General features: G+C 39.4%; 1 protein-coding gene across 3 annotated transcripts; it reads right to left on the bottom strand.

Moving 5' to 3' along the window:
- Nucleotides 1-25096, bottom strand: MLC1 (modulator of VRAC current 1). Of its 3 annotated transcripts, XM_018068203.2 has the most exons (14): nt 24887-25092; nt 23063-23152; nt 22410-22547; nt 21541-21724; nt 19292-19381; nt 17482-17535; nt 17301-17402; nt 14500-14601; nt 13541-13612; nt 12954-13070; nt 12169-12225; nt 10970-11092; nt 9385-9552; nt 1-566 (listed from the first exon to the last, which is right to left on the bottom strand). In XM_018068203.2, exons 4-14 carry the CDS (start codon nt 21718-21720, stop codon nt 492-494), a joined length of 1140 nt encoding a protein of 379 aa, XP_017923692.2. In that variant the 5' UTR covers nt 21721-21724; nt 22410-22547; nt 23063-23152; nt 24887-25092; the 3' UTR covers nt 1-491. The 3 variants fall into 3 exon arrangements, with proteins under 3 accessions (XP_017923692.2, XP_017923693.2, XP_008924843.3); XM_018068204.2 differs by lacking the exon at nt 17482-17535 and having other exon boundaries at nt 17301-17387; nt 24887-25096; XM_008926595.3 differs by lacking the exons at nt 23063-23152; nt 24887-25092 and adding an exon at nt 22855-22971.
- Nucleotides 25097-26108: the final 1012 nt, after the last annotated feature.

The following is a 26108-nucleotide window of genomic DNA, read 5'->3' as shown; positions in this document are numbered from 1 at the left end:
AGTTTCCACATAATAAAGACTTTTATTTATATAAAAGCAATAAGATGCAGAACAACTTTACAACTCCTACAAAAGTGAAGTATAAGCAAAAACATCAATTATGACTTGTACTCATAACTTTACAAAAGCATTTATCAGTCACACTGACTGCATAACTGCAGTTATAACAATCTCTGCAAATATAAGAAGCCTACTACATAATTGTAATATTTTACTTTGCCATCAGCATAAATCCATGTGACTCATAACCTTTTTCTAAAGGTATCTTATAAAGCAACACTAGACTACAGATACCAACAGAAAAGACAGATTTGTTAAAAATATTATCAACATATTTCAAAACTAATAGAAGACATATTATTTACTGTGTTATTCCACGGCTCTTGCTGCTGTAACTATATTGCCATTTAAAAATTGAAAAGTTTTTAAACCTTAACAGTTGATTTACTGTATTGGATTGTGCTGTACTGGCTGCACTTGTAGAATCCAAACTACTGAGCCATCTGTACCACAACTGCTTTCCAGGCTTTATCCTTGTCAAATTCCTTTAATGTATTATTGGAAACCTAAAAGAAAACACATTTCAGACAAATGGAAACATGAAAAAAATGCTTTGGTTAAAAACCTGGAGTTCAAGTAAATAAATATCTGAGAGAAGCTAGGAGAATGAAAATGTGAATAGTTACAGCCAGAGCTATTAAAATGTTCTATACACTGTAAATTGTATGGTTTTGTATATAGTAGAGTTTACATTTAGTGTATAAAATATAATAGTGTAAACTGTATAGTACTTGAGACATTTGGGTCAAAAAAGCTTGGCCTAATTCCTATTTTAAACACATGACTTTGAACATTTTTTCAAGATTTTTGCTAATATGTGACTGAACCCTGAATCTCTAATCCCAAAGACAGAAGCAGCCCCCTGTGGTGCAAATGAAGCAAGATTTATCTACATATATGCTAGTAAACCAAGGCTTGCCTAAGAACACGGACTTTTGAGAAGCCAAAGGGACATAAAACTTCTCATGTAACATTACCCATGTGTTTAGATATTAAAAGCTAAGCAAAAAGGTGTAGCTTTTGTGTAAAAAGTGCTCCTTTTAGCATTTAACTCTGTGCTGGTTTAAAAGTTAACCAGCAGGGGGAATGAACCCAACTCAAAGGAGAGATTATAAGTCAGAATAACAATTTATTAAAATAATACAGTAAGTACAATAATACAAACAAACAATTGGTCTCAACCCACAAAAACCCAAATGTGTAACCCAGTACCCTGGGGCCTGAACAAAGTGGTGTTCCTTGGGCCCTGTTTGAGTCCAAAGTAAAGGGAGAGGGGAAGAACCTGCTGGTGGGAGAGCTGCTGCAGTCTGGCCAGAACTGGTGATCGCAGTCCAGTGGTGGTCTAAGTCTGGTTGAGAGCGATGAGATGCAGCCGTCCTCTGGATCCCACGAGTGGGTTGAAAAAATGTTCCAAAACTCCAAGATTATATATCCTCCAGTTCAGGCAGGAATGCTTGGTACTCTCCTCAGGGCGGGGAGTTTCACAAAGGGTGTGAGGACAGAAACATCTTCCTATCTCACAGGCCTCTTAACGCCTAGTTTATAGCCTGAGGAGTCAGGCTCTATGGGTAGAGGGTGCGAATAGTCTATTGACAACAATAGTCTAGTTTCTGGGAAATGACATGGAAGGCTATAGAATACAGTTTTGGGTTACACCCACCATGCTCTATGGGCAGAGGGTGCGAATAGTCTATTGACAACAATAGTCTAGTTTCTGGGAAATGACATGGAAGGCTATAGAATACAGTTTTGGGTTACACCCACCATGATGAACTGATCTCAGCTGTCCTAACTAGGACATTATCCACCCCTTATTCTATGCCATCCATGTCATGCCCAAATTAACCCCTTTTTAAAAACTATATCCCTTTAAAACTATATACATCTATCTATCTATCTATCTATATATATATATACAATGAAACATTACAGACCATTCTCACTCAAAATTAGGTCCCTTTGTGGTACACAACGTGTCTCCCCATCTTTTTGCATTACCCACCACGTGGAACCAGGTCCCTGAGCAAAAACAATCCCTCGGATGGGTTTGCCTTTGCTTGAGGTGGGACTAATCCAAACAGTCTTCCCTAACATTCCTCTCATATGTACCACGGGGACTTTATCTCCATCTACAGTATGCAAAAGTTCTGATTGGGCAGGGCCAGCTCGATTGATGGAACCTCGGGTGTTGACCAACCAGGGGGCCTTTGCTAAATGCAGCTCCCAGTGTTTGAGAGTCTCCCCACACAGTGCCTTCAGAGTGGTTTTCAGCAGTCCGTTGCACCGCTCAACTTTTCCAGCAGCTGGTGCATGGTAGGGGATATGATACACCCACTCAATGCCGTGCTCTTTGGCCCAGGTGTCTACAAGGCCATTCTTGAAATGGGTCCCATTATCAGACTCAATTCTCTCCGGGGTGCCGTGTCGCCACAGGACTTGTTTTTCAAGGCCCAGGATGGTATTCCGGGCAGTGGCATGAGGCACGGGGTATGTCTCCAACCATCCAGTGCTTCCTTCTACCATGGTCAGTACGTAGTGCTTGCCTTGGCGGGTTTTGGGGAGCGTGATGTAGTCAACTTGCCAGGCTTCCCCATACCTGTACTTTGACCACCGTCCACCATACCATAGAGGCTTCACCCGCTTGGCCTGCTTGATGGCAGCACATGTCTCACAGTCATGGATGACCTGTGAGACAATGTCCTTGGTTAAGTCCACCCCTCGGTCACGAGCCCATCTGTATGTTGCATCTCTCCCCTGGTGACCGGAGGCGTCATGGGCCCATCGAGCCAGAAATAATTCTCCTTTGTGCTGCCAATCCAGATCTACCTGAGAGACTTTAATCCTGGCAGCTCGGTCCGCCTGCTCGTTGTTATGATGCTCCTCATTAGCCCGTTTCTTGCCTACATGAGCGTCTACGTGACGGACCTTCACACTCAGCTTCTCTACCCGGCCAGCGATGTCCTGCCACATCTCCGCCGCCCAGATGGGTTTCCCTTGGCGCTGCCAGTTGGCCTTTTTCCATCGCTCCAGCCATCCCCACAGAGCATTGGCCACCATCCATGAGTCAGTGTAGAGATAGAGTCTTGGCCACTTCTCTCGTTCAGCTATATCCAAAGCCAACTGAACGGCTTTAAGCTCTGCAAACTGACTTGACCCCCCTTGTCCTTCGGTCGCTTCTGCAACTCGCCGTGTGGGACTCCATACAGCTGCCTTCCATTTTCGGTTTGTCCCTACAATGCGGCAGGAGCCATCCGTGAAGAGCACATATCGCCTTTCATCTGCTGGTAGCTTGTCATATGGTGGGGCCTCCTCAGCACGTGTCACCTTCTCCTCCTCTTCTTCAGAGGATAGTCCGAAACTCTCCCCTTCGGGCCAATTGGTGATAATTTCCAGAATCCCAGGGCGATTAGGATTCCCTATCCGGGTTCGCTGCGTGATCAGAGCCATCCACTTACTCCATGTGGCATCGGTGGCATGATGTGTGGAAGGAACTCTTCCCTTGAACATCCAGCCCAGCACTGGTAGTCGGGGTGCCAGGAGGAGCTGCGCTTCGGTACCGATTACTTCTGAGGCAGCTCGAACTCCTTCATAGGCAGCCAGGATCTCTTTCTCAGTTGGTGTATAGCTGGCTTCAGATCCTTTGTATCCCCGACTCCAGAATCCCAGCGGTCGTCCTCGGGTCTCCCCAGGCACTTTCTGCCAGAGGCTCCAAGAAGGGCCATTCTCCCCGGCTGCGGTGTAGAGCACGTTCTTCACGTCCTGTCCTGTCCTTACTGGCCCAAGGGCTACTGCATGGGCAATCTCCTGTTTAATTTGTTCAAAGGCTTGTTGTTGTTCAGGGCCCCACTGGAAATCATTTTTCTTCCGTGTCACAAGGTAGAGAGGGCTTACAATCTGACTATACTCGGGGATATGCATCCTCCAAAAGCCCACAGCGCCTAGGAAAGCCTGTGTTTCCTTCTTGCTGGTTGGTGGGGACATGGCTGCTATTTTGTTAATCACCTCCATTGGAATTAGACGGCGTCCATCTTGCCACTTCACTCCTAGGAACTGAATTTCCTGAGCAGGTCCCTTGACCTTACTCCGTTTAATGGCAAAACCGGCTCTTAGGAGAATCTGGATTATCTCCTCTCCTTTCTCGAAGACTTCGCCCGCTGTGTTCCCCCATACAATGATGTCATCAATGTACTGTAGGTGCTCTGGAGCCTCACCCTTTTCCAGTGCAGTCTGGATCAGTCCATGGCAAATGCTGGGACTGTGTTTCCACCCCTGAGGCAGTCGATTCCAGGTGTACTGCACACCTCTCCAAGTGAAAGCAAATTGTGGCCTGCACTCCGCTGCCAAAGGAATGGAGAAAAAGGCATTGGCTATGTCAATGGTGGCATACCACTTGGCTTCCTTGGACTCCAGCTCGTACTGGAGCTCCAACATGTCCGGCACAGCAGCACTCAGGGGTGGTGTGACTTCATTGAGTCCACGGTAATCCACCGTCAGCCTCCACTCTCCGCTGGACTTACGCACTGGCCATATAGGGCTATTAAAGGGTGAGCGAGTCTTGCTGACCACCCCCTGGGTCTCCAGTTCACGGATCATCTTTTGTATAGGGGTCACAGAGTCCCGGTCGGTGCGGTATTGCCGACGGTGCACTGTTGCTGTGGCTATCGGTACCAATTGTTCTTCAACCTTCAGCAGTCCCACAGCAGAGGGGTCCTCTGAGAGACCAGGCAAGGTGTTCAACTGTCTGATTTCCTCCGTCTCCACAGCAGCTATGCCAAAAGCCCAACGAAGTCCTTTTGGGTCTTTGAAATACCCACTCCTCAGGTAATCTATGCCAAGGATACACGGGGCCTCTGGACCAGTCACGATGGGGTGTCTGTGCCATTCCTTCCCAGTCAGGCTCCCTTCAGCTTCCAGTACAGTCAGCTGTTGGGATCCCCCTGTCACCCCAGAAATGGAGATGGATTCTGCCCCTACGTATCTTGATGGCATTAAAGTGCATTGTGCGCCGGTGTCCACTAAGGCCTTATATCTTTGTGGCTCTGATGTGCCAGGCCACCGAATCCACACAGTCCAATAGACTCGATTGTCCCTCTCCTCTACCTGGCTAGAGGCAGGGCACCCCTAGTCTGGTCATGGTACTCATTGTGCTCTTCTTGTGGGTATGGCCTGGAGGTCCCTTCAAGAGGATCAGACGTATCATCATTCCTGTACCGTCTGGAGTCTTGCCCACGAGAGACTGGAGCAACGTTTACCCTTGAAGAGTTCTTTATGGTATTTGTTCCTCTTTTCAGCTCACGTACCCGGGCTGCTAAGGAAGAGGTGGGTTTCCCATCCCACTTCCTCATATCTTCTCCATGCTCACGGAGGTAAAACCATAGATCGCTACGTGGAGTGTGCCTTCTCTCCTTAGCTGGGGGACGCTGGCTCCTGATAGCAGAGACTCTTGTTCGTCCTGGCGAGATATGGAAAATCCCTTCCTTAATTTCTTCTCTTAGCTTCTGGTGTCCCTCTTCAATTTTCTCTTCTAGGCTTCGGACGTGTTCAGCCAGTTTGGTTTCCACAGATGAGACGTGGGCTCGTAATGGGGCGGGGACAGTGTCTTCATAAATCCTGAGTTTGCTAACCAATGCTCCCACCTTGTCCTCTCCCTCCCTCCATTGCAGCGTTGCTAAGTAGCGGGAATACATTTCTGGCCCGAGTCGTGCAAACTTTAACCACATTTGGGAGGTGCACTGTACGCCATCTGGACTCTTAGGGAATCTTTCATCCTCTGAAAAGATTATCTCCAGTACAGCTAACTCCCTTAAGCACCGGATACCTTGTTCCATCGTGTTCCACTGTCCTTGCTGTACGTGGAGGTCCTCCTTACAAAGGTATCTCTCCCTCACACTGGACAACAGTCGCCGCCAGAGGCTGAGAGTTTCCTGCCTCCTTCCAATCCCCTGATCAATGACTACATCTCGAGACAGGGATCCCAGCTGTCTGGCTTCACTCCCATCTAGGATCGTATCATTAGCTGCGGCATCCCAGATTCGGAGCAGCCAGGTCAGAATGGACTCGTTCGCCTGTCGTGTGAACTCTCTCCGGAGCTCACGTAGCTCACCCAGGGATAGGGACCGAGTGATTATTTCTGGCTCTGTCTCCTCCGGTGGATGTGAAGGTCCCGCCTCTTCGTCATCATTTGCTATGCGAACTGATTTAGTCTTTGATTTCCTTTTCTGGACAGGGCCGACTGCTATTGGTTTTGCTTGTTCTTCTGGCTCCTCGATGGTTTGTGTGGACACGGTGCTGGTTGGTTCATTTCTTTCTCCCTCTGACTCAGCTGTGGGTTGGGTGGACGTGGTGTCTGCGGATTTGGTCCTTCTCTCCTCGCCCTGACAGTGCTGTATCATGTCAAGCAGTGCCCGGTAGGCAGTGGCCAGGGCCCAGCAGGTTGCTGTGAGCTGGCCATCTCTGGAGCTGCCAGAGCATTTTTCCTTCACCAGTCTTATCATGCTAACAGGATCCTGCAGTTGTTCAGGGGTGAATTTCCAGATCATTGGAGGAGAAAACTTTTCCACATACTGGCTGATGTCCTCCCACTTCCCGTGCCACTCAGCATTATCTGCTCCCAGGGCAGGTGTCCAACCAACCTCCCTAAAAGGCACTTTTCTGACCCTAAACATGGTGTACACAGTACAGAGCAGACAGAGCAACACTAACAATAACATTATGCTGTCCTTAACATCAAAAGGGAACTCAATGTTTTCAAAAACTGTTTTAGCAGGTCTGAAGGGGAAGAAGGAGGTGGGAGGCTGGAAACCATCCACCCCTGTTCCCCCAAAAAGCTGGGTACGATTTTTAATGAGGCCCCAGAGGTAGCAACCCAAACCAGGACAGGCAAACAGGACTGAATACACATTTACAATGAAACTCATTGCTTCTGATGTTAGAATGACATAAACATAATATACTAATAAAGCAATTTGGATCCCTCTCCCTGGTCTTAAAGAGAGCATCAAAACAGGCAAATAATACGTCATCTGTGGAAATATGAACAGGCTCAAATACAACATCCATGTGAGTGCATCAAACAACATGGTGATCAGGGAGTTTCTATATTCAAATAGACAAATGCTTCAAATGAAATTGTGATTCTGACTTCTCTCTCTCTGCCCGACGTTTGGGCGCCAAAATGTGCTGGTTTAAAAGATAACCAGCAGGGGGAATGAACCCAACTCAAAGGAGAGATTATAAGTCAGAATAACAATTTATTAAAATAATACAGTAAGTACAATAATACAAACGAACAATTGGTCTCAACCCACAAAAACCCAAATGTATAACCCAGTGCCCTGGGGCCTGAACAAAGTGGTGTTCCTTGGGCCCTGTTTGAGTCCAAAGTAAAGGGAGAGGGGAAGAACCTGCTGGTGGGAGAGCTGCTGCAGTCTGGCCAGAACTGGTGATCGCAGTCCAGTGGTGGTCTAAGTCTGGTTGAGAGCGATGAGATGCAGCCTTCCTCTGGATCCCACGAGTGGGTTGAAAAAATGTTCCAAAACTCCAAGATTATATATCCTCCAGTTCAGGCAGGAATGCTTGGTACTCTCCTCAGGGCGGGGAGTTTCACAAAGGGTGTGAGGACAGAAACATCTTCCTATCTCACAGGCCTCTTAACACCTAGTTTATAGCCTGAGGAGTCAGGCTCTATGGGTAGAGGGTGCGAATAGTCTATTGACAACAATAGTCTAGTTTCTGGGAAATGACATGGAAGGCTATAGAATACAGTTTTGGGTTACACCCACCATGCTCTATGGGCAGAGGGTGCGAATAGTCTATTGACAACAATAGTCTAGTTTCTGGGAAATGACATGGAAGGCTATAGAATACAGTTTTGGGTTACACCCACCATGATGAACTGATCTCAGCTGTCCTAACTAGGACAAACTCGCACCCAATTTCTGAGTGACTCACAAACTAGGAATAATTTTATACATAATGCCCAGAGGAGATCTGTTTAGCGATAACATGACTATGCTCCAAAATGTGGCTTGAAGCAGTGGAAGTGCTGCTATGCTTCATCTTTTATAGAGAATGAAACTTTCAGGACACAGATCCAGAAATAAGCAACCTACACCAAATGCCCTCAGCAGCTTGAGGGGACATAAATCCACAGCTTCCACTTTCCATTACCAACTGTACACCAACTTGACTGATTTCAGTTCCTGTTTCCAGTGCTTTCTATCCAGTGCTGTTTCAGTGAAGATGCTCTTCCTAGAGCAGGGACTGAATCCAGCACTCTCTTTCTAGCACTAACCCATGCGAGTTACTCTCTCAGAGTCTTTAAGGACATAGTGCTTGGCTATGCACAGCAGAGGTGAGGAAAGCCTAAGGGCTACAGTGTTGTGGTAGGAGATGAATGTAGTTAATGAATGTAGTTAATGTACATAGGCTGAAGAAAGCTGGGATCTTCCAATCCCTGAAATAGGGCTCAAGTTCTGAATGATTATATGGAGAGTGGTAACAGTACTACCATGCTCTAAAAAAACAATGTGCCAAATCTGTATCTGAAAGAATGGCTGGAACATGTGTATGCAGGCAAGAAATGGAGGGATATCTCACTTCTGATCTGTATCACCAGCTTTAGTAGTGTAGTTAAGACATGGAGACACCTGGAATTCCAGGCATGCTGCTGGGCTCACTGCTTCATACTGTCCAGCACAGGTAGCCACTCACTGATCTTAACCATTCTCGTTCCCATGCTCCACATTCTTAACTTTCCCATTCAAAGTTTAGGGAATTTAAGTGAACTAACTTGGCATAGTAAAGTCACTGCCTTACAGAAGGTCTTGAAAAAGTACAACTACATGAAGTATCCTCATTCCATAGCCCATAACTTCTGCTTGCACTGGAAGAGTTAAATCCATTTCTTTCTTAACAGATGCCTCTGTCCTCATGAGAACAGTCATGCGAGGCCCATTATCTTTTCTGTGACTTCATTCTGACATATAAATAGTGATTATGTATCTGCATCCTGTGGAGCAGGACTAACATTTTATTTGAGTACAATGATGGATCACGTCTGTAATTGTAATTGGGAGCCCACACTACAAATAAGAAAAAAAGGGAGATTTAACCTTACAACCGTTTTTCTCATAACAGGATTTGTCACAGATTGACAACTTGTCACAGTTATCATCTAACCAGCAAAATATTATCTCTTCATTACAAAATTCACGGTTTCACAGAGCAGCTTTTAATTGGGATCTGAATTAAGTACCACAAAACATTAGCAGAAAAAATCTTTTAAAATACATATTTTCAAATTTTATGAGTATAAATACATACCTCTGTTGTTCTGTATTCCTGCTTTTTAACCTGTGCTGCTGTCCATGATGAATCTTGTAGTTTCATTTTTGTCTTGTAATTTACACACTGTATTACAGTTCCAATAGTAAGACATGCCTGAATTAGCAGCATCAACATCAGAAGCAACAGAAGTACATCATAAGATTGCTGAAAATAGACATATGTTGTTAACTACTTGAATAAAATATTTTATAATGTTCCCACCTCCATAACCTTTAAGATTCATATCTAGATTTTTTAACTCAAATTATATTTAGCTTATTTCAGCATGAAATTTCAATTAAAATTTTACTGTCTAAGTTTCCTGAAAGTAGATGGGATTGATAATGTTTAACAAAATGTTAAGTTGCAAATGTGTCTAGAAATAAAAGAGAACTTAGGAAACTATCCACTAAAACACAGCACCTCACTGGTGGTTCCGACCTAAGCAATGTCACAGCTATGTCTGGGCCTCAACCTGTGCCTTGCTGGCTCTGACCTTGCCCTGTTGACCTGAATTCCTAGATGACCTTGGATCTGCCTCACTACTGTGGACTTGTCTGGCAACCACTGAACCATTGGTTGAACCTGGTTACCATGGCTGGACAAGTCTTGCTTTTCTCTTTCTCTGGGTACTGCAGGACTGCACTCCTTGCCAATGATGTTACTGTCCTTTGTCACCTCTTGCTCCATTGTTCACCCTCCTGTGCAGAGCAGCCCACTCTTGCTGTATCCAGACACAATGCAGACTAAGAATGTAAGAAGTGCTCTGCAGGGTCACAACAACTGCCTAAATAGTGCAGTTGTCTGTCTCCAACATGTGTGACAGGAAAAGCTACTTAGAGTAGGTAAGCTGTGGTCACTCCCTCAGGTCCAACAATACCCTATGCTCCTCCAGTATCAGAACAGGATCACAATACTCAAAAGTTGGCTTTCCAGTCCCCAAGTTATCAAATTAAGAAATATTTTCACGTTTTTCTTCTAAAAATACAAGACTACTTAATGACTAGTGGATACTAAGAGTAGAGACTCTTATTGACACTGGTCTAATGCCCATAAATGGTTCTTTGAACATCAGCAGGGATCACTAAACACTTTGCCAGTACAGTCCTAGAAAGCTCTTCAGGAATGCAAGGGAACACTTCATATTGAAATGCTTTGAATTTGTAAACTTTTTTCTTCTCTGTCCCAATCCAGGCTTTGAACGAATCCAGATGTAAGCTTACAATCCCAACTGTTGGTAAACATCCTAAGAAACAGAAAAATGTATTCTTCAAGTAAACCTAGAATCTTGAATTTAAATACTACACATTTATAAAAACCTCAAGGAGTCCAGCATATTGCATATTATTTTTACTGTGTCTTTAAAAAAACCCAGGATGTTATTCTAACCTATAATTCCAGGGTGCCAATGGATGTAACATACTTAAGTTAAATATCATAAGTTAAATAAGAGTTTTTGAATAATTTGTATAACATACTATTCGATCTTTATAATGCAGCACCTTGTCTTCATATACTCCCTAATTCATTCCTTGCTACGGTCTTGCTATTGCAATAGATTAAATTGCATAAAAACACATACTTTAACAGCAGGTGGATAATTTTTAAAGATGTCAACAACTTGCATGATACTGAAGGATAAGTATGCAGAAGCAGTGAACAACAATGGAGATGTAATACTGCTAATGGCAATCAGGACCTCAACCTAAAAAATAAGATAATAAATGTTAAATTAGAATTAAAAACACTGTTTTGTGAGTTGTATCTCCTTGAAGTAAGCATAACAGAAGCATGTGAAGGTGCATAAGATTACACATATGAGACAAATATTAAGAGCTATCCACATTTTGTGGAAATACAGAAGCAAGCTTTGAATACATTAAGTTTCTAGCCAAAATACTGTTATTTTGTAACTCATTTTTCATTTAATACAGATGGTGATGTTTTTGTTCTATTTAAAAAGTGCCTTTCACATGCACATAAAGGAAGTAATATCAGTATTGGTAGGAAGAGAGCCAGTATAGAGGCATCATATATTCTTCAATTTATATGAAATAATGAGAATTAGCAGCAGATATTGCAGACTTACAACCTATAAAAAACTTTTGCAATTAAATTGGAGTGCCTTCAGGCAAATTTATTGCCATACAGCAGCAGCCTAGTTTCATTCAAATATCAACCCTACAGGATTATATTCTAACTTCAGTTGTGGTCAGGCATCATTACTCACTTAAATATATTTGCATGACTACTACTTAGAACATATGTTTTATGGAGCCTTAACTACACATCTGGGACATTCAAGGAATAAATGAACTCCATTGAATGTTCTTAGTCCTTGATGCTAGTCATGAAGATGAGGAGTTTGTTTAAAATAAGTTCTAGGTCCAGTGCAGTCTGCACACCTAATCTTCTTTCAGAACCCACAGTTCATAATGAAAGGAGAGGGAACAGAGAGAACCTCAGTTCAGGAGCCTGAAAGCACTTCTGGGCATACAATATGAGGCATGTCATTTTTCTATAGAAGGAAACGGTACAAAAAAAACCTCAAACCACAAACTTTTGAATTCTTTTCTCGAATTGGTGGAATTAAGCCTCCAAAGGACCTACCAGAGTTCTTTTCAGGGATATCAGCTAACACTTGTGTTACATAGTGCTCTCACATTTTGTAGAAGCAGCTAAAAACAAGTGAGCAAACTTGAGTAGTGCCCACTATCACAGGCAGGCTTTCTTAGCATTGTTACACTCTAATGACAAAATCCAAGAATTTTACAAACTTACCAGACATTTACTTGGATATTCAGCAGCTACATGACTTGCAATAGCACTTGGAAAGCACTAAACAAAAAAGTGTAACAAAATAAGTATTTACTTACTTGAAAATTACAAAAATTGCAACTGAGTTACAGTAATTCCCACTAGTCACAGCTTTTTTTTGGGGGGGGGAATTCTGAATGCTGAAAAGTTTGTTTATAATCTTTCCACTTCATGATGAGGAATTTTACAGATTCATTAACCACATATAAACATAATGGTCATTGTCTTCTTTCTCAGTCAGTTCATTCATGGCAAGCAGAGTGGCACAGCATCTTTTATGAATCCACTGTTCCTGGGTACAGGCTGTTATTAGTGATAAGCATTACCAATCATAGATTCAGGCTTTCAAAACAGTTAAGACTGAAAAGTTAAACAAGATGTTCTAAGGATTCTACCATGCTGAAACTAAACTGAACTTCTTATTTTGCAGCCTTAAATATTCTAAAACCTATGACTTTTTTGACAAAACACTTCATTTCTAATACCCTTGTTTTATTACACATTTCCATTTTACTTAATTGAGGATTGAAAATGCATCAGAACATTTTAATAGAATCAAAGTATTGTAAATCAAAATAGAACAAGAATATTGCATAAATATATTAAGTATGTTGAAGTGCTAATTCATTTGCTAAGCAGCAATTGCCAATTAATATTAGAGCCAAATAAATATTCCAGTAGGGAGAGGAAAAATGAAAAAGAATTAAAGACATTGTTTTAAAACAGTATCTTCCATTTGCACTACTTACAGCAACTAAGATCCAAAAGAATGTTACTGAGAGATATGGACCTGAGACTAGAACATCCATATTCAAAGCAATTATTCCACCAAATACTGATGAAATTCCAATAATCACCTCAATTACCTAAAACAAAGAAAAGCACACAAATTATTAACAGTGTATTTGAATGCGAAATTTCCTATTCGCATACAGAAAGGAACTCATTGGAAAGAATACAATGCATTTATGGTACTAGTTATGAAGACAGTTGATGTTTTTGACATCTAAAATATGGCAAAACTCGAGCTGGCTTAAGTGAAAACAAGATCAGCTTCATTATACATATTTATGCTTTCATTTATTAGCTTCACAGAACAACAGTTCAGTTTACACTATTTATCCTAAAGTCATTAAGTAGTCTCCTTCCTATTATAAATGGTAGTTACTTACCGGCAATATTCTAAAAGGAAACATTTTAAGACATATCTCTAATTTCTGTCTTTATTCTTTCAGCTCTTACCTACACTGATCTCTTTCTGACTTTAAAGAACCTTCACACTTAGAAAGATGAAATAACAAAATGATTTAACGAAAGAAAGCAACACTTTTCTTACTGAGTATGACTTCAGAACTCGAGCAGGAAAGCTGACGTTGCTCAAAACAATGCCACTGTCATATGCAGTATTCTAGAGGGGAATAAAAAAATCATGATCGAAAATATACAAAGCAATACATTTCTTTCTAATATCTTGTACAACCTGCTACAGATCCTAACGGTGGTATGCAACATCTGGTTGGTCCATAAGAGGTAACAGTGACACATCACGGTGTTTCCCAGTGTTAGACCACATCAATTACATTAGAAACAAATTAAGTAGTCCCAGATTAGTCACCATTCATCAATGAAATATCATCATCTTGTCTCCCTTTTCCACCTTCAAAAACACACCTTCTTTCTGAGCCTTCAGATTTTACAGATGTGGATAACAGTAACCAAAGGAGGAGAGGACACTACACAACCTTATCAATCAATATTTCCACTGGAATACAAAATGGCATAGCATGTTTGCTTGAGTATTACCTAAAAGAAGTACTGTTGTAGAAAAATGAGGGCAGGATTTGGGAGAGCACTTGTGACTATAGCCCCAAATTCTGAAGCCAAGATTCATTGTCCAGATACCACTAAACTGGCATATGCCACAAATACTTTCTCTGCATCAGGCTTCAAAATGGCATTGTTTGCATACGTACAAGTCACATACTCCAGTGTTTCACATATCATTAAGTTTTGTTTTACAAAACAGAAATAAAGCATTTGCCATGGCTGTTCATAAGATATTCAAAAAACCCTGTGCTGTATAATTTGCAACAGGGCATTTTACAGAGGGCTCACTGCACTCCTAAAAGATAGAAGAGACAATTACTGTACTTTTATTTATTGTTCAAATCTAGTTTTAGCATGCAAAGTTATACACTGCAGTTGCCAGTAAATTAACAATGTATGTAATAGAGGAAAAATGGAATATTTTTTAACACACACACACACACACACACAAACTTTAAGGGTACCTACTTTCTTTCTTGTACAGCAGTCTTCAGTAGACCTAGCTGAAATGATCACAGTAGTTGCCATGAAGATTTCCAGAAGAATAAGTAGAATCAAGTTGAAATTTATCTGTCAGTAAAATCCCAGACATAAGTGAGTTACATGTTCCATATTAAAAATAAGGAGGGGGCTGAGTCTAGCAGGATCCAGCAGGCTCTCTATTTTCTGTGACATCTAGACATATCTATTGATTAGATACTTTGTTAATCATTTTCTTGGCTCTTGAGAGAACAACATTTAGCTGCCTACATAATACACAGAATGTTTAACCTAAGAAAGAAACGCTTACTTCATTTATGGAAATATTATGCCTGAATATTAACTGTCTTTCAGAAGAGCAGTTGATGACAAGGTAATGATTGCTGGGTACTTCTGCATTTTGCAGGACCTTCCATTTGAAACCAGAACACTGCAGCAAATGATGGAATATTCTTAGGGGAAGGAGGGCCACAGGCTCCCAATCCCTATGTTGCAATCCCAAATCGTGCAAAACCATACTGGATTATGAACTAAAACACAGTCCAAAGAACTGGGCCAAGGATTCTAATTATATGTCCTGCTTAGTGTTAGCAGAGCATCGATGAACACTCTTCATGGTTTCATAACTCTTGCAGGTCTAACAGTCCACATTATTGTGCAAAAACATGGATACTGCCATCACTCATATTCAAGAGACAAAAAAGTGAATGCAATACTTAACATTCATCTTCTGTTCCTTATTATTCTCATGAAAAGAGGTAGATCCCTACTCTACATGGACTGAATAATTCCCTAGAGGCACACAAGTTAGGCAGAATGGATCTCCCTTTCTTGTGTTCAAAAGCATCATATTTTTCCATTGACAGCCCAAGAAAACATTTGGTAGTTCAGTCAGGCCACTGGGGCAAAGTAGCAGAAGTTTAGGGAGAACTGCCTTCATCCAGAACCTATGCAATTAAAGCAAACCATTGTTCAATGACTTAGAACAGAATTATATTGTTCCCTCATGCCAGACCTTCTTTGTAAATGATCAGATCTGTTTTTCTCTGACATGTATCTTACAGCACATGTTTTTTGAAAAAGATAGTAAGTGGCAGATTTGAGAGGTTTTTTTGGGCACTGAAATTCACCCTTTCTCAGGAAATCTGAATTGGAACTATGTGCCTTGCTGTACACAACAGACTGTACAGTTGTACTAAAACCACAAACAGCAATAAATGCCATAGTGGTAAACTCCTAGAGAAAGTGCTACAAGGAAGAATATAGGCATTATTTGGCAAAAGAAGAGGTGTCAAATGTGTGGCCCACAGAACAATTTAATCCAGACTATAAATTCCCACAATTTAGATGTGTTTTGCACAGTGCTGGTACTGATGCAAGCTCGCAAGGCCACACATGACACTTGGCAGTGCAGTGACAAGTAGATATACAGGTCTGAGTCAGGAAGCACTGTAACTACATTGATGGACTATCTCACTTAGTCCTAGGTATAAGAAGTAAATAACAGAAACTGAAAAAGTAACAGTAAATAAATTAGATTTTTATCCTTCTAGTATTTTTGTTTGATACATGTCTAGAATATCAGCTAGATTCTTCCACTCATAAAAGCAGTTCAATACCCCTAGACCAAGGTAAAAATATCTCATCCCCAATTTCAGAGTTTACTTAGTTTTCTTGCATCTATTTCTTAAAAAGAAGTACAGCTAAAGCTACAAGTAAGTACCTTTTTATACCATCTATAACAATGGAGAGATTCAATGTTCGATTTCTAAAATCTAAAGAAAATTCCCTCCATAACTACCACTGTCCATAAAATCTATCACCAGATGCAGAGAACCAAACTAGCTGTGTCCTTAATCCTCTTCTGTGACTAAGGAACATGCAAGTGCAACCGAGTAGAAAGTACTACATTAGCACAACCTTAATGCAATTTGCTCTGAACCTGCACCAGGTATTAAAAACAGAACAGAGTGACAGCTTGGATCTTTTACACATTCCATCCTTTATGCTGATAGCAAACTAACTACAGAACTGCACCCTCCCAGAGTGGCATCACAAAGTCACAGGGGCATGGCTTGTATCCTGCATTCCATTTATCTATCTAAAGTTATTTTGTGGAGATATATATCAATATGGGTAACATTAATGAGGAATTACCCAGGTCCTTTATAAAGGAGAGAGGGTGTTAAATGTGAATTGACTAGGATAAACTTATCCTTTTTATGAGTCTTACTGCTTTTAAACTACTGGCAGCTATTCAAAGATCTGGTATTACTTTCTTGCACAGTTTCCCATGGGAAGGGAAAATACATATGATTATAAAAGAACAGTTAAAGAGATGGTATTCTACATCTTCTTTGTACCACATGGGTAACAGAAAACAGCTGGCAGGGAAATGCCAAACAGTGAGCCTGTTTCACTGAAAGAGTATCTTTCAAAGAGGAAAGCAAGTCAGCACCATGAATTACTCTTAAGACAGAAAAGTTTAAAAAAAGCTTCAGAGCCAGCTTTGCATAAAGTTATTCTGACTTACTTTCTTCAGTAATCTACGACATAGTATGGACAAGCAATAGGCAAGCAAAAAGAATTAAAATCATATAACCAAGGATGTCTTATGAATATTATTGCAGGTAACTGACACTGGGCAAAGAGAAATGTAAAGTTTCTGCTAGATGATGTCTCCTCACAGACCAAGTAATTACATGTGATCTCTAGCCACCTCACACCCCCTCACCTTTTTTTTAACAAAGATAAATATAGTACAATTAGTAATTGTTTTAGTAACTTACATTTATAGCTGATGGATTGAGGACAAGTTTGCATCCAAACCAAATTAAACACGTTGTTGTAACAGCAAACGTAGAGACAAACAGAATCTGAAAATTTGGTATCTGAAAAAAAGTTTCAGAATAGGTTTCTCTCTCATTTTAACCACAGAGGGGTTAATTGACAATAAAATCTCATACTTACCACATTAATTTTATTCCTTGCTATAGCAAAGCTCACAACTGCTGAAGGAATACACTGGGAAAATTAAAAGAGAAGACTAGTGGGATACTCTGTGCAAAGAATCATATATATTTCTATAGATTTATTTTATGTGTTTGAATTCATATTTCAGTTAACTTAGACAAATAGATCAGAAACTCTGAAGAAAACATGTCACTCTTGTCTGAGCTCACTAATTACAATCAGCGTCTGATGATTACAGGAGGTTTAAATATACCTTCCATATCTCTCAATTTTGACTAACTACCCAGCACAATATGATGAATAAAAGAAACAAAGAAAGTCTTTTCTGAGGCATTTCATGCCTTTGTTAGTTTAAATTAACTCTAGAAGGCCTGGGATCCTTGAGCAGGAAAAAAAACAGTGCTACTCCCAAAGTGGGCCTGCACACTTTTAAACAGACATCATCATGGTTGAGTAAGCTATAATTTGCCCAGTCTCAACACAGTTCTGAAGAACTTTGTGAAAATCTGTTGAGTCAAGTTACACTTTAAGAATTGTGCCTGGAATCTCCACTGTGTTCAGTAGGAACTATGTTTTCATACTTGAGGGCAAAGCTAAATGGAAAAATCATGCATAAGTAAAAGTTTCACAAAGTAATTTCTCTATCCCTTAGCTGTTCCTCACCATAATAGATATGGTTCCATTACAGATCCAACTCTATTTTACACAAATACATACTAAAATTATTCAAAATGTTTCCATGTCAAATAATGAACGTGCAAAAAATGCCACATTTTCAATTTTCCCACCACATCTGAACACTGAGGGCTTGACAATGGAACACTATAACAAGATTAATATTGACACATAAAATTCTTCGAAGCACTTCTTTAATACCTAAATGACCTTTACTTAACAGAATTAAAACATCCTTTTTTGTCCTGGATACCTAAGAGTCTCTAGAACACTACAGGACTCTACTACTACTACTACTATTCAACATGGTTTAAAAAAGTCTAGAGAGCAATTCAGCTTCATGCTAAACTAGACACTTTGTGGCCAGTCGGCTCTACAGCTCTCTAAGCTCTTCCAACTGCACTGACTCCATTACCTGCAGTAAGAGCTCTAACACCTTCCTGATGTACAGACATCCAAATATACACACCTTCACCCACAGCAAGCCTTTCAAACCCAACATGATAATCGTCTGCATCTACCAGATCTTTGGAAATTTTCAATAAATACAAAGCTCAAAGAGACAGGATTTGAGGCAGAAAAAGAGACTTCTCAGTAACTAACACTGTTGTTGCAGAGAATAACATCCTTGTGAGTATATTAACTTCAAAAACTGCTTCAATGGTATTTTAACACCTGTAGTGGAAACCTAAGTGACAGCTCATTCACAGAGCAACTTTAGTCTGCTTCAGTACTCGGATACTATAGCAAAATAAAATGAAAAATTAATACTTTGAAATACAATCTGAAATACATTCTGATAGCATTTAGCCAGGAAATTCCCCAAATACATAGCAATGCAAATTTTCTTAAAATCAAGCACAGAAACACTGTTCAAACAGAGTAATATTATATGCCAGTGGTGAGCTGATTAACAAAAAATGGTAGCAAAAACCAGTTGCCTTTATGACAACTGTTACTCTTTTAACCATGGGATGAAAATCCATTTAATGAACAGTTAAACAGAACTAAATCTTCCAAGAAGAAAGTTAGTAGTAAAAAAAGACAGACAAAATAAAAGACATAAACCCACAAACATTATATACTATTGAGTCTGCTGTCAAAGTCACAGCAAATAATTAAGAATGCTTACTGAACCTGCTGCACAACGTAAATAATCCATTTCAGATGGAAAAATATTTCCCAGATATAGTGAAAATCCAGAAGTAATAAGGAGGCAAGTCTGCAAAGCAACAAATAAGATAGGTTTATACGAATAAAACCTTTTAAAAAAGCAACTAGTCAGAAACCAGTAATCCCTTTCAAATTAAGCTACTGATGGACATTTAATAATGCAGGTTTTGAGTGAATAAACTTGAAGAAAAGCACCAAAACATGCTGAGTTCTGAAGAAGATGTTTTCCTGGTTACCAAGACCTAATACTGAACAATATAATCATGTTAGAATCAAGCATTTTGCCCTGACTTGGCAAATACCTCAAAAAACTACTCAAAAGGTAGCTCAGTGGTAAAAATGCACTGTTCAGTGGTAAAAATGTTTCAGAAACCTCAGATAAGTCTCTACTTTGCATTCTCTGCTTGAGTCCACCAACATTCATTATGCATATGGGCAGCTGCACAATTGCCAACTAGAACACAACAACAAAAATAGTATTAGGATACATTAATGAAGATTCTTCCACCTATATTCCTGTACCCCTCCAAACTCTCTTCCTCCTTTCATTCAGCAGCACACCCATAAATGTTCAACTCCTCCTGTTCCCTTGATAACTCTTCTTTTTATTTCATAACTATGACAGTAACACACATTGCAATAAATGATCAATGTCTCCTACTAACATTTTTTTGTTTTCCCTGTCATTCCCCTAAGAAGGCATTTCTTTGAAGGGGCAGGAGAAGATAAGAGACAGAATGGCTCTTTTGTTTTATTTGGGCATTTTTTCATGGTAGAAAATTATTGGAGGATCTTTAAAAAGTCCTTGTCAAATAATGACAGAAAATAAGGAAAGTGTATGCATGTGTATAAACACACACACAGAATTCTGGCAGACAGGAAGGGCAATATTTATAAACCACAAGCTGAAATTGTGCTTGAAGCTCATCGAATTGTTCCTGCACAAATCCAGCCCATACTGTCAGCCACTTTGATGTCACTCTACACTTTGCAACTGCTTCCTGAAGTAGACTGTCCTGTTCACTATGACTTATGTTGCTCAGTGTACAGACTTTCTTTTCTGGACACTGTCCCTCAGAAGAGTTGATAGAGATTAACCACTATAATACTTGGGAGAAAAATCTAATTGGAATTGATTGGATTAGTTATTAATAAAATTGCATTTTCATTTATCCATAAAATTCATTCTTCTTGATAATATGACTTCAGGAAATGATCATTAAATGTTAGCATCTCCAGTCATTTACAATAACTCAGTAAAAAAGAATAATCTAATTACAGACAGTTGTCCTTTTGGACAATTAAGTTTGAGAAAATGTCATGCAAAGAAAGCCAGTGCTTCTTTTGCTCTCTTTTCATGTGACAGTACATCTGAAAGGAAATCCAAGCTTTGCAGATTGGCAGAAAGGAAAAAAAGTTCAGCTGTTTCCACAAAAATAAGGCAGTACTTTTATTCACTGTGCAAAAACAAGCAGTTACCATATTAAAAGTGAGACACTCTTCACTCTTAATAAAAATTACGCTTCAAAACACACAAGCTGACAGAAAAAGATCAAATTCTAATTGCTATAATGAAGTTTAATTAACTTGGCTCGGAACATGGAGAAGCATATGATGTACATGCAAGATGAGTGTCCTGTGATTCCAGTAGTGACACAAAAATTCAAATCACTGTGACATTAATGTAAGAAACAAAGTATATACCTCACTACACAACTATTACACCAAATAATTACGTGGCTATTGAACCCTGAAACATGAATGTGGCAATTAAGTACCACATATATTTTTAATGCCAAAATGCTATCATGCAGCCACAGTACATTTAATAGTTAAAAATATGTTAAAAGAATGCATATGGTCAGCATACTTTATATGCTCTACCAAAAGGCACTGTTTATACAGACACATGGGTCTATATTTACCACTACCACACTTATTTTCTGCTTATGCTGTATGATTAATATTAAAGATAAAAATAAGCCTTCATATAGCATCCCTGATTACTGAAAAAATATCCAAAGAATACCAGTAGTCAATGAATTACTACATTCCAAATTTGCTAAATATATTTTTTTCTTTACAAAAATCTACATTCAGTACTATCATTGATGAAATTCTGAGTCCCCAAATGATGTGAAACAGAAAGATACTGGGCTCTAAGACCTCAGCTACATTTTTAAATTTTCTGTTATTTAAAGTACTTACTCCCATCAGCAAAGAAAATATCCATGTTCTGTAACTAAAGCAAGGATGCAGCCTTTTGGACAGCTGAAGGTCACTGGATTTGATATCTGGTATATAATTTCCATTCTCTTGTTTTCCCCGCTCCAAAGTTGGCATCCTGTCATAGCTAAATTCTTCTCTGTAACCTTCTTCCCTGGTCATAACACTTCACAAAGGCAATTAAATAATAATCATGGAAATTATGAAGAAAGAGAAAAAATATATACTTTAGTTCCTTCACATACTCAGATCAGTGCTCAACTAAGTTTTTGTCTATTAATGATAAAATAAAGAAAAGCAATATTTAGCTATTAGCTGTATTTACACTTCAAAATATGCAAGCTTTCTAACAACTTACTTGCATGCAATAAGTAAATTACATCCTACAGCCAGAGTTCATAATAACACAGTATAAATAGCAATAAAATGAAAGTTTGTATACCTATGATACCTCAACAGACTTTTATTTCAAGACCTAAGAACCATTTTTAGAGATGTTTAGTTTGAGGCTACCTCTACAACCAATGCTTTTTTTTTTTTTTTTTTTAAACTCTGGGACAGAAAAGACAGTTAAAATTGTTTCAATATTAAGTTCCATTTGATTTTAACACCTTTTATCAGCTACCTAAAATGACAGACTTCCCTAAGAGTCCGATGAACACATATACTCACAATAACTCAGCTACAGCAAACTGTTTCTAATTTACCTAGTATCAATCATTTCTCTTGTTCACTCAGTCCTTTTTTGTTCACCTCACAGCTTGCCAATCTGTTCAAATACCTTGAGGAGTATATTATATTAGAATTAAGTTACTTCAGATTTTTCAACAGTTAAAAACCTTCATGCTTACCTTCCACTGAAAAGTTAACTGTCAGTTTAAAACAGCCTTGTGAACACAGCTGCCTGTACACTTTGTGATATTCTCACCGTTCAGTGAGTCATGCCGGCTTTGAAAAGTTCTCCCTTACACTTTGGCTTCCAACAACATCTATTCAGATATGGAACAAAAGCACAGCAAGAACTTCAGTTAAGCCAGGGAACAGGAAAATGCCTCCTGAATTTTAATTAACAGAACACACTAGAAAATGACTGTACTACATCTCATAGGGCTGCTTCCAAATCAGACCAACAAATTAAAAAAGTTTCAAGCGTCTTTTCTTATTTGAGTACTACCCCTTACTTAGTATCCTAAATAAAAGTTTCCTCACAGTTTACCAGTTTTAGCTATTACAACAGAAAGTGATCACAATATCCAACAACTTAGTTCTTGTTTCAAAAGAGCAAAAGATACTTACAATGTAGTATTCAGAAAAAAACACAGATAAAAATTCAAGTATTCAAGCATCCCAACAAGATAGGAGATTCAAAAGTTACAGGTTAGAAATCTATCAAGACCATTCTCTTCACTGTGTAACACTACTTCATCTTTTTCTGCTAACCCTACTCTTCTGGAGTGTTCAGATAAACTCTGCACGCTTCAATCGTGCTGTCATTCGTACTTACAGAACACCCAGCTGACTAAACAACATATTTTAAATCTAGCAGGCAGCAGTGACATGCAATGGCCAGGGTACATTGGATCCAGTCCTCCTGCTTATTAGGCAATGAAAAGGAAAAAAAAAAAAAAAAGAGAATGTTTTTATCTTGAAGATGTTGGCACCTTGACAGCTACAGCAATGACAGGGTCTTTTGTCTAAACTTTAAACACTCTTGTAACCAAGACACAATTAAATCTTCAGTATTCTGAAGGGCATCACCTTTAAAGTATGCTAGAAAAACTTCTGAACAGTGCAACTTCTCAATTTGTACAGACTGTAGATTTTAATTTTCTCATAATGTCAGCCAATACTGAAAGAATTATTAAAACAACTGTAATATTCTAATAAACAGGGAAATTATTACACCATACACAGCAATAGACACAGCTGTAAACTCTGTTAGAAAAGGAGAGGGGAAAAAAAGACTATGTAGTCAAGCAAAACTGTTCTTCAGTAACTAAGCCCTTCTGTTCCTCTGTTCATGGAGCAAATACTATGCAACTATTTTCTGTAACTTTCCAAAGACTATGGTTTAATGGAAAATGGGTAGTGCTTACCTGACAAGCTTTATCAATGAATGCTAGGTACTGATTTATTCTAACACAAATTACCATAGACACAAAAGAGGATCATATTTTAACCCTTTTGACCAATTTAGGGAGAAGGTCTTTTTTTTTTTTTTGCACAAAATTGCTGAGACATTCAGGTATTTACTTGATCTAACCTCTTTGAATAAAAAGAATTTATAAAGTCCTCCACCACTGAACAGAGCAGAGTTCAAACCCTAGAACATTTTGTTCACCATTCCAAGTGTTTCAGCCAGTATTGTATCTGAAAGTTCCCTCTCTCAAGTGTGGCACTATAGTATTTTCTCTGGTTATGGTGAAATTCTTCCTGCCCCCTTTCCTGTGCACTTCTCAGTATTTTCCATTTCCTTTTTGCACAGAGGTTCACCACACAACTACTGTATTCTCTGCACTTGGCCTCAGCATCAATAAAAAACACTTGAACTTCACACTGCAGTTTCTATTCTAAATATTTTCAGGGGCCCTTATTTTAGGTTCCCTTTGTTTCATGTTTGTGATTCCATAAGAAGTCTCATTTCTGTGTATACACAACCACAAGGCAAGATCTGGTACCAGAGCCCAAGTCACAACTCAAAAGCTTATAATGCTAAATAAGGTACAAACATGCTGCACAAAGAGATTCCTCCTAATTCTAAAGAATGCATAGGAAACCTATACAAAGACTACAGGAAGTAGAACAATTACAAGAGAACATGACAGGCTTCTGAAAAGGATTTACAATTTAAGTGGTTTCCTACTAAGTTAGGCCAAAAGATCTCAGAGCATGACAATCAAATCAAATCAAATTGTGAGCAGCTGTGAAGAACTACTTACTTCCATCACAGAAATTATCACTGAACAAATTCAGCTGCCTGAAGTGGCTGTAGCAGGTACTTGGTCATTTGCCATAGGCTGTGCACCGCAAGCATCCTCCACAGTAACCACAAAAGATAAAAAAGAGATTGACAACCATAAGTGAAGTGTCATAGTCCTACTTTTGCTATCAGTAGTTAACAAAAAAGCATTCTGTCCTGGGCCAGTTTCTCTAGCACTGAACCCAGGCTCACACTCATGTTCCCAAATCAAAATGCGACCAGCACCTGAAGCTCAGGGGAAATTTATGTTTACTGTCCTGCCCAACTCTTCATTTTCTGAAGAGTTATTATTGCACTACATTTTTATTCTTTCACACAATATTTAATTACACTATTTTAGCTCATTACCTGTATCCCTTGTTCAATATTTTCAGCTCTTTTAAAAGCAGCTCCTTAATGTATTTTGTTTCTCCGAAGCTGATTCTTTGGTCCTTGTTTCCTAGCTCATATCTTTGGGTATGTACTGAACCAAGGGCAAAATGCAGGTCCAATAGCTGCAAGTAGATGTCTTGCTCCCCCAGTATACTATAAAATTCTTTGGATTTAGTCCTGCACGTGAATCATTACTTGAAGAGTTTGAACAGGTTTCATCAGCATACAAACTATTCATTGTATGCTGTTAAAATTCTTCTAGTTTTATGTATGTCATAAACACATCATGGTACAATTTTAAAGTACATCCAAACTAAATACTGGTTTTTTCTGCCTAGTACATTCTCTTGCAATAAGATTACCAAGAAGCACAGCCTGGGAAGTCTGTTATAAGTTACAGAATCTTCAGGCGAGAATTTTTGCATGTATAACTACTTCCCTTCTCCAAAAAAACCCTATTTCTTCATCTGTCACATTTTTGACACCTAACAGTCCACTGCCTGCACTCCACTGGAATCTTAGTGAACGAAAAGAGCACCTAAAATTCTTTAAATCAATGTATCAAAAAGAGACTATCACTCTTTCAGCACTTCTCTAAAAACATCACTGACTACAGATACTCATACACATTTTTCCTCCCAGTAGCATCATCTCAGTTACTTCAGAGTGACACACTGGAAACCATGTGCAGTTACTGGCAACCAGAATTTATTCTCCTGTAGGAACTGCACAGAACTCTATAAAGTGTTAAACAATCTGAAATATATTCCTGGACCTTCTTTGCCTAAATAATCCTGAGCGAACCCTACAAATAGAAACCAAAAAGTTGCCAAAGACAACTGCTGCTTTAGTGACAGAACTTAAATCACAGAATGCAATGAATCACTCTGGCCTTTCTGCAACAGCCACCACTTCCCATAAAAGTATACACTGCCTTGCTCAAGTTCCTGAAACCACCTCCTCTAGCAGTCCTATGTGGCAGTTCCTATTGAAACTACTGGGATGCTGAGCTCATCAGTTCAAGAACTATGCTTTGTGAAACAGTGTTTGTTAAAAAAGATATAAAGGGGGCTTATACAAGATACCTGAAGTGTATTGTGTGAAGAGAACTGGTAAAAATATGAACTACGGAGATGGTAAGCAAGTCACTAAAATTTTATTTCCTCTAGCACCACAACAGCTCCTATATTTATGACAT

Source organism: Manacus vitellinus, unplaced genomic scaffold (assembly GCF_001715985.3).
Source record: "Manacus vitellinus isolate BGI_N305 unplaced genomic scaffold, ASM171598v3 scaffold_13_pilon, whole genome shotgun sequence".
NCBI classification, from domain to species: Eukaryota; Metazoa; Chordata; class Aves; order Passeriformes; family Pipridae; genus Manacus; species Manacus vitellinus.
Note: the sequence above shows the minus strand (reverse complement) of the source record. Positions and strands in the feature narration are given on the sequence as shown.

Bases quoted from the DNA above. Each gene is read 5' to 3' on its own strand.
- MLC1 (XM_018068203.2), bottom strand. From the start codon at position 21,720: ATGACCAGGGAAGAAGGTTACAGAGAAGAATTTAGCTATGACAGGATG. The intron at 13,071-13,540 runs GTAAGAAAAGTG...TCTTTGTTTTAG, and splicing joins GAGTTCTGAAGTCATACTCA to GTAATTGAGGTGATTATTGG. The intron at 11,093-12,168 runs GTAAGTTTGTAA...CTTATTTTTTAG, and splicing joins AATATCCAAGTAAATGTCTG to GTTGAGGTCCTGATTGCCAT.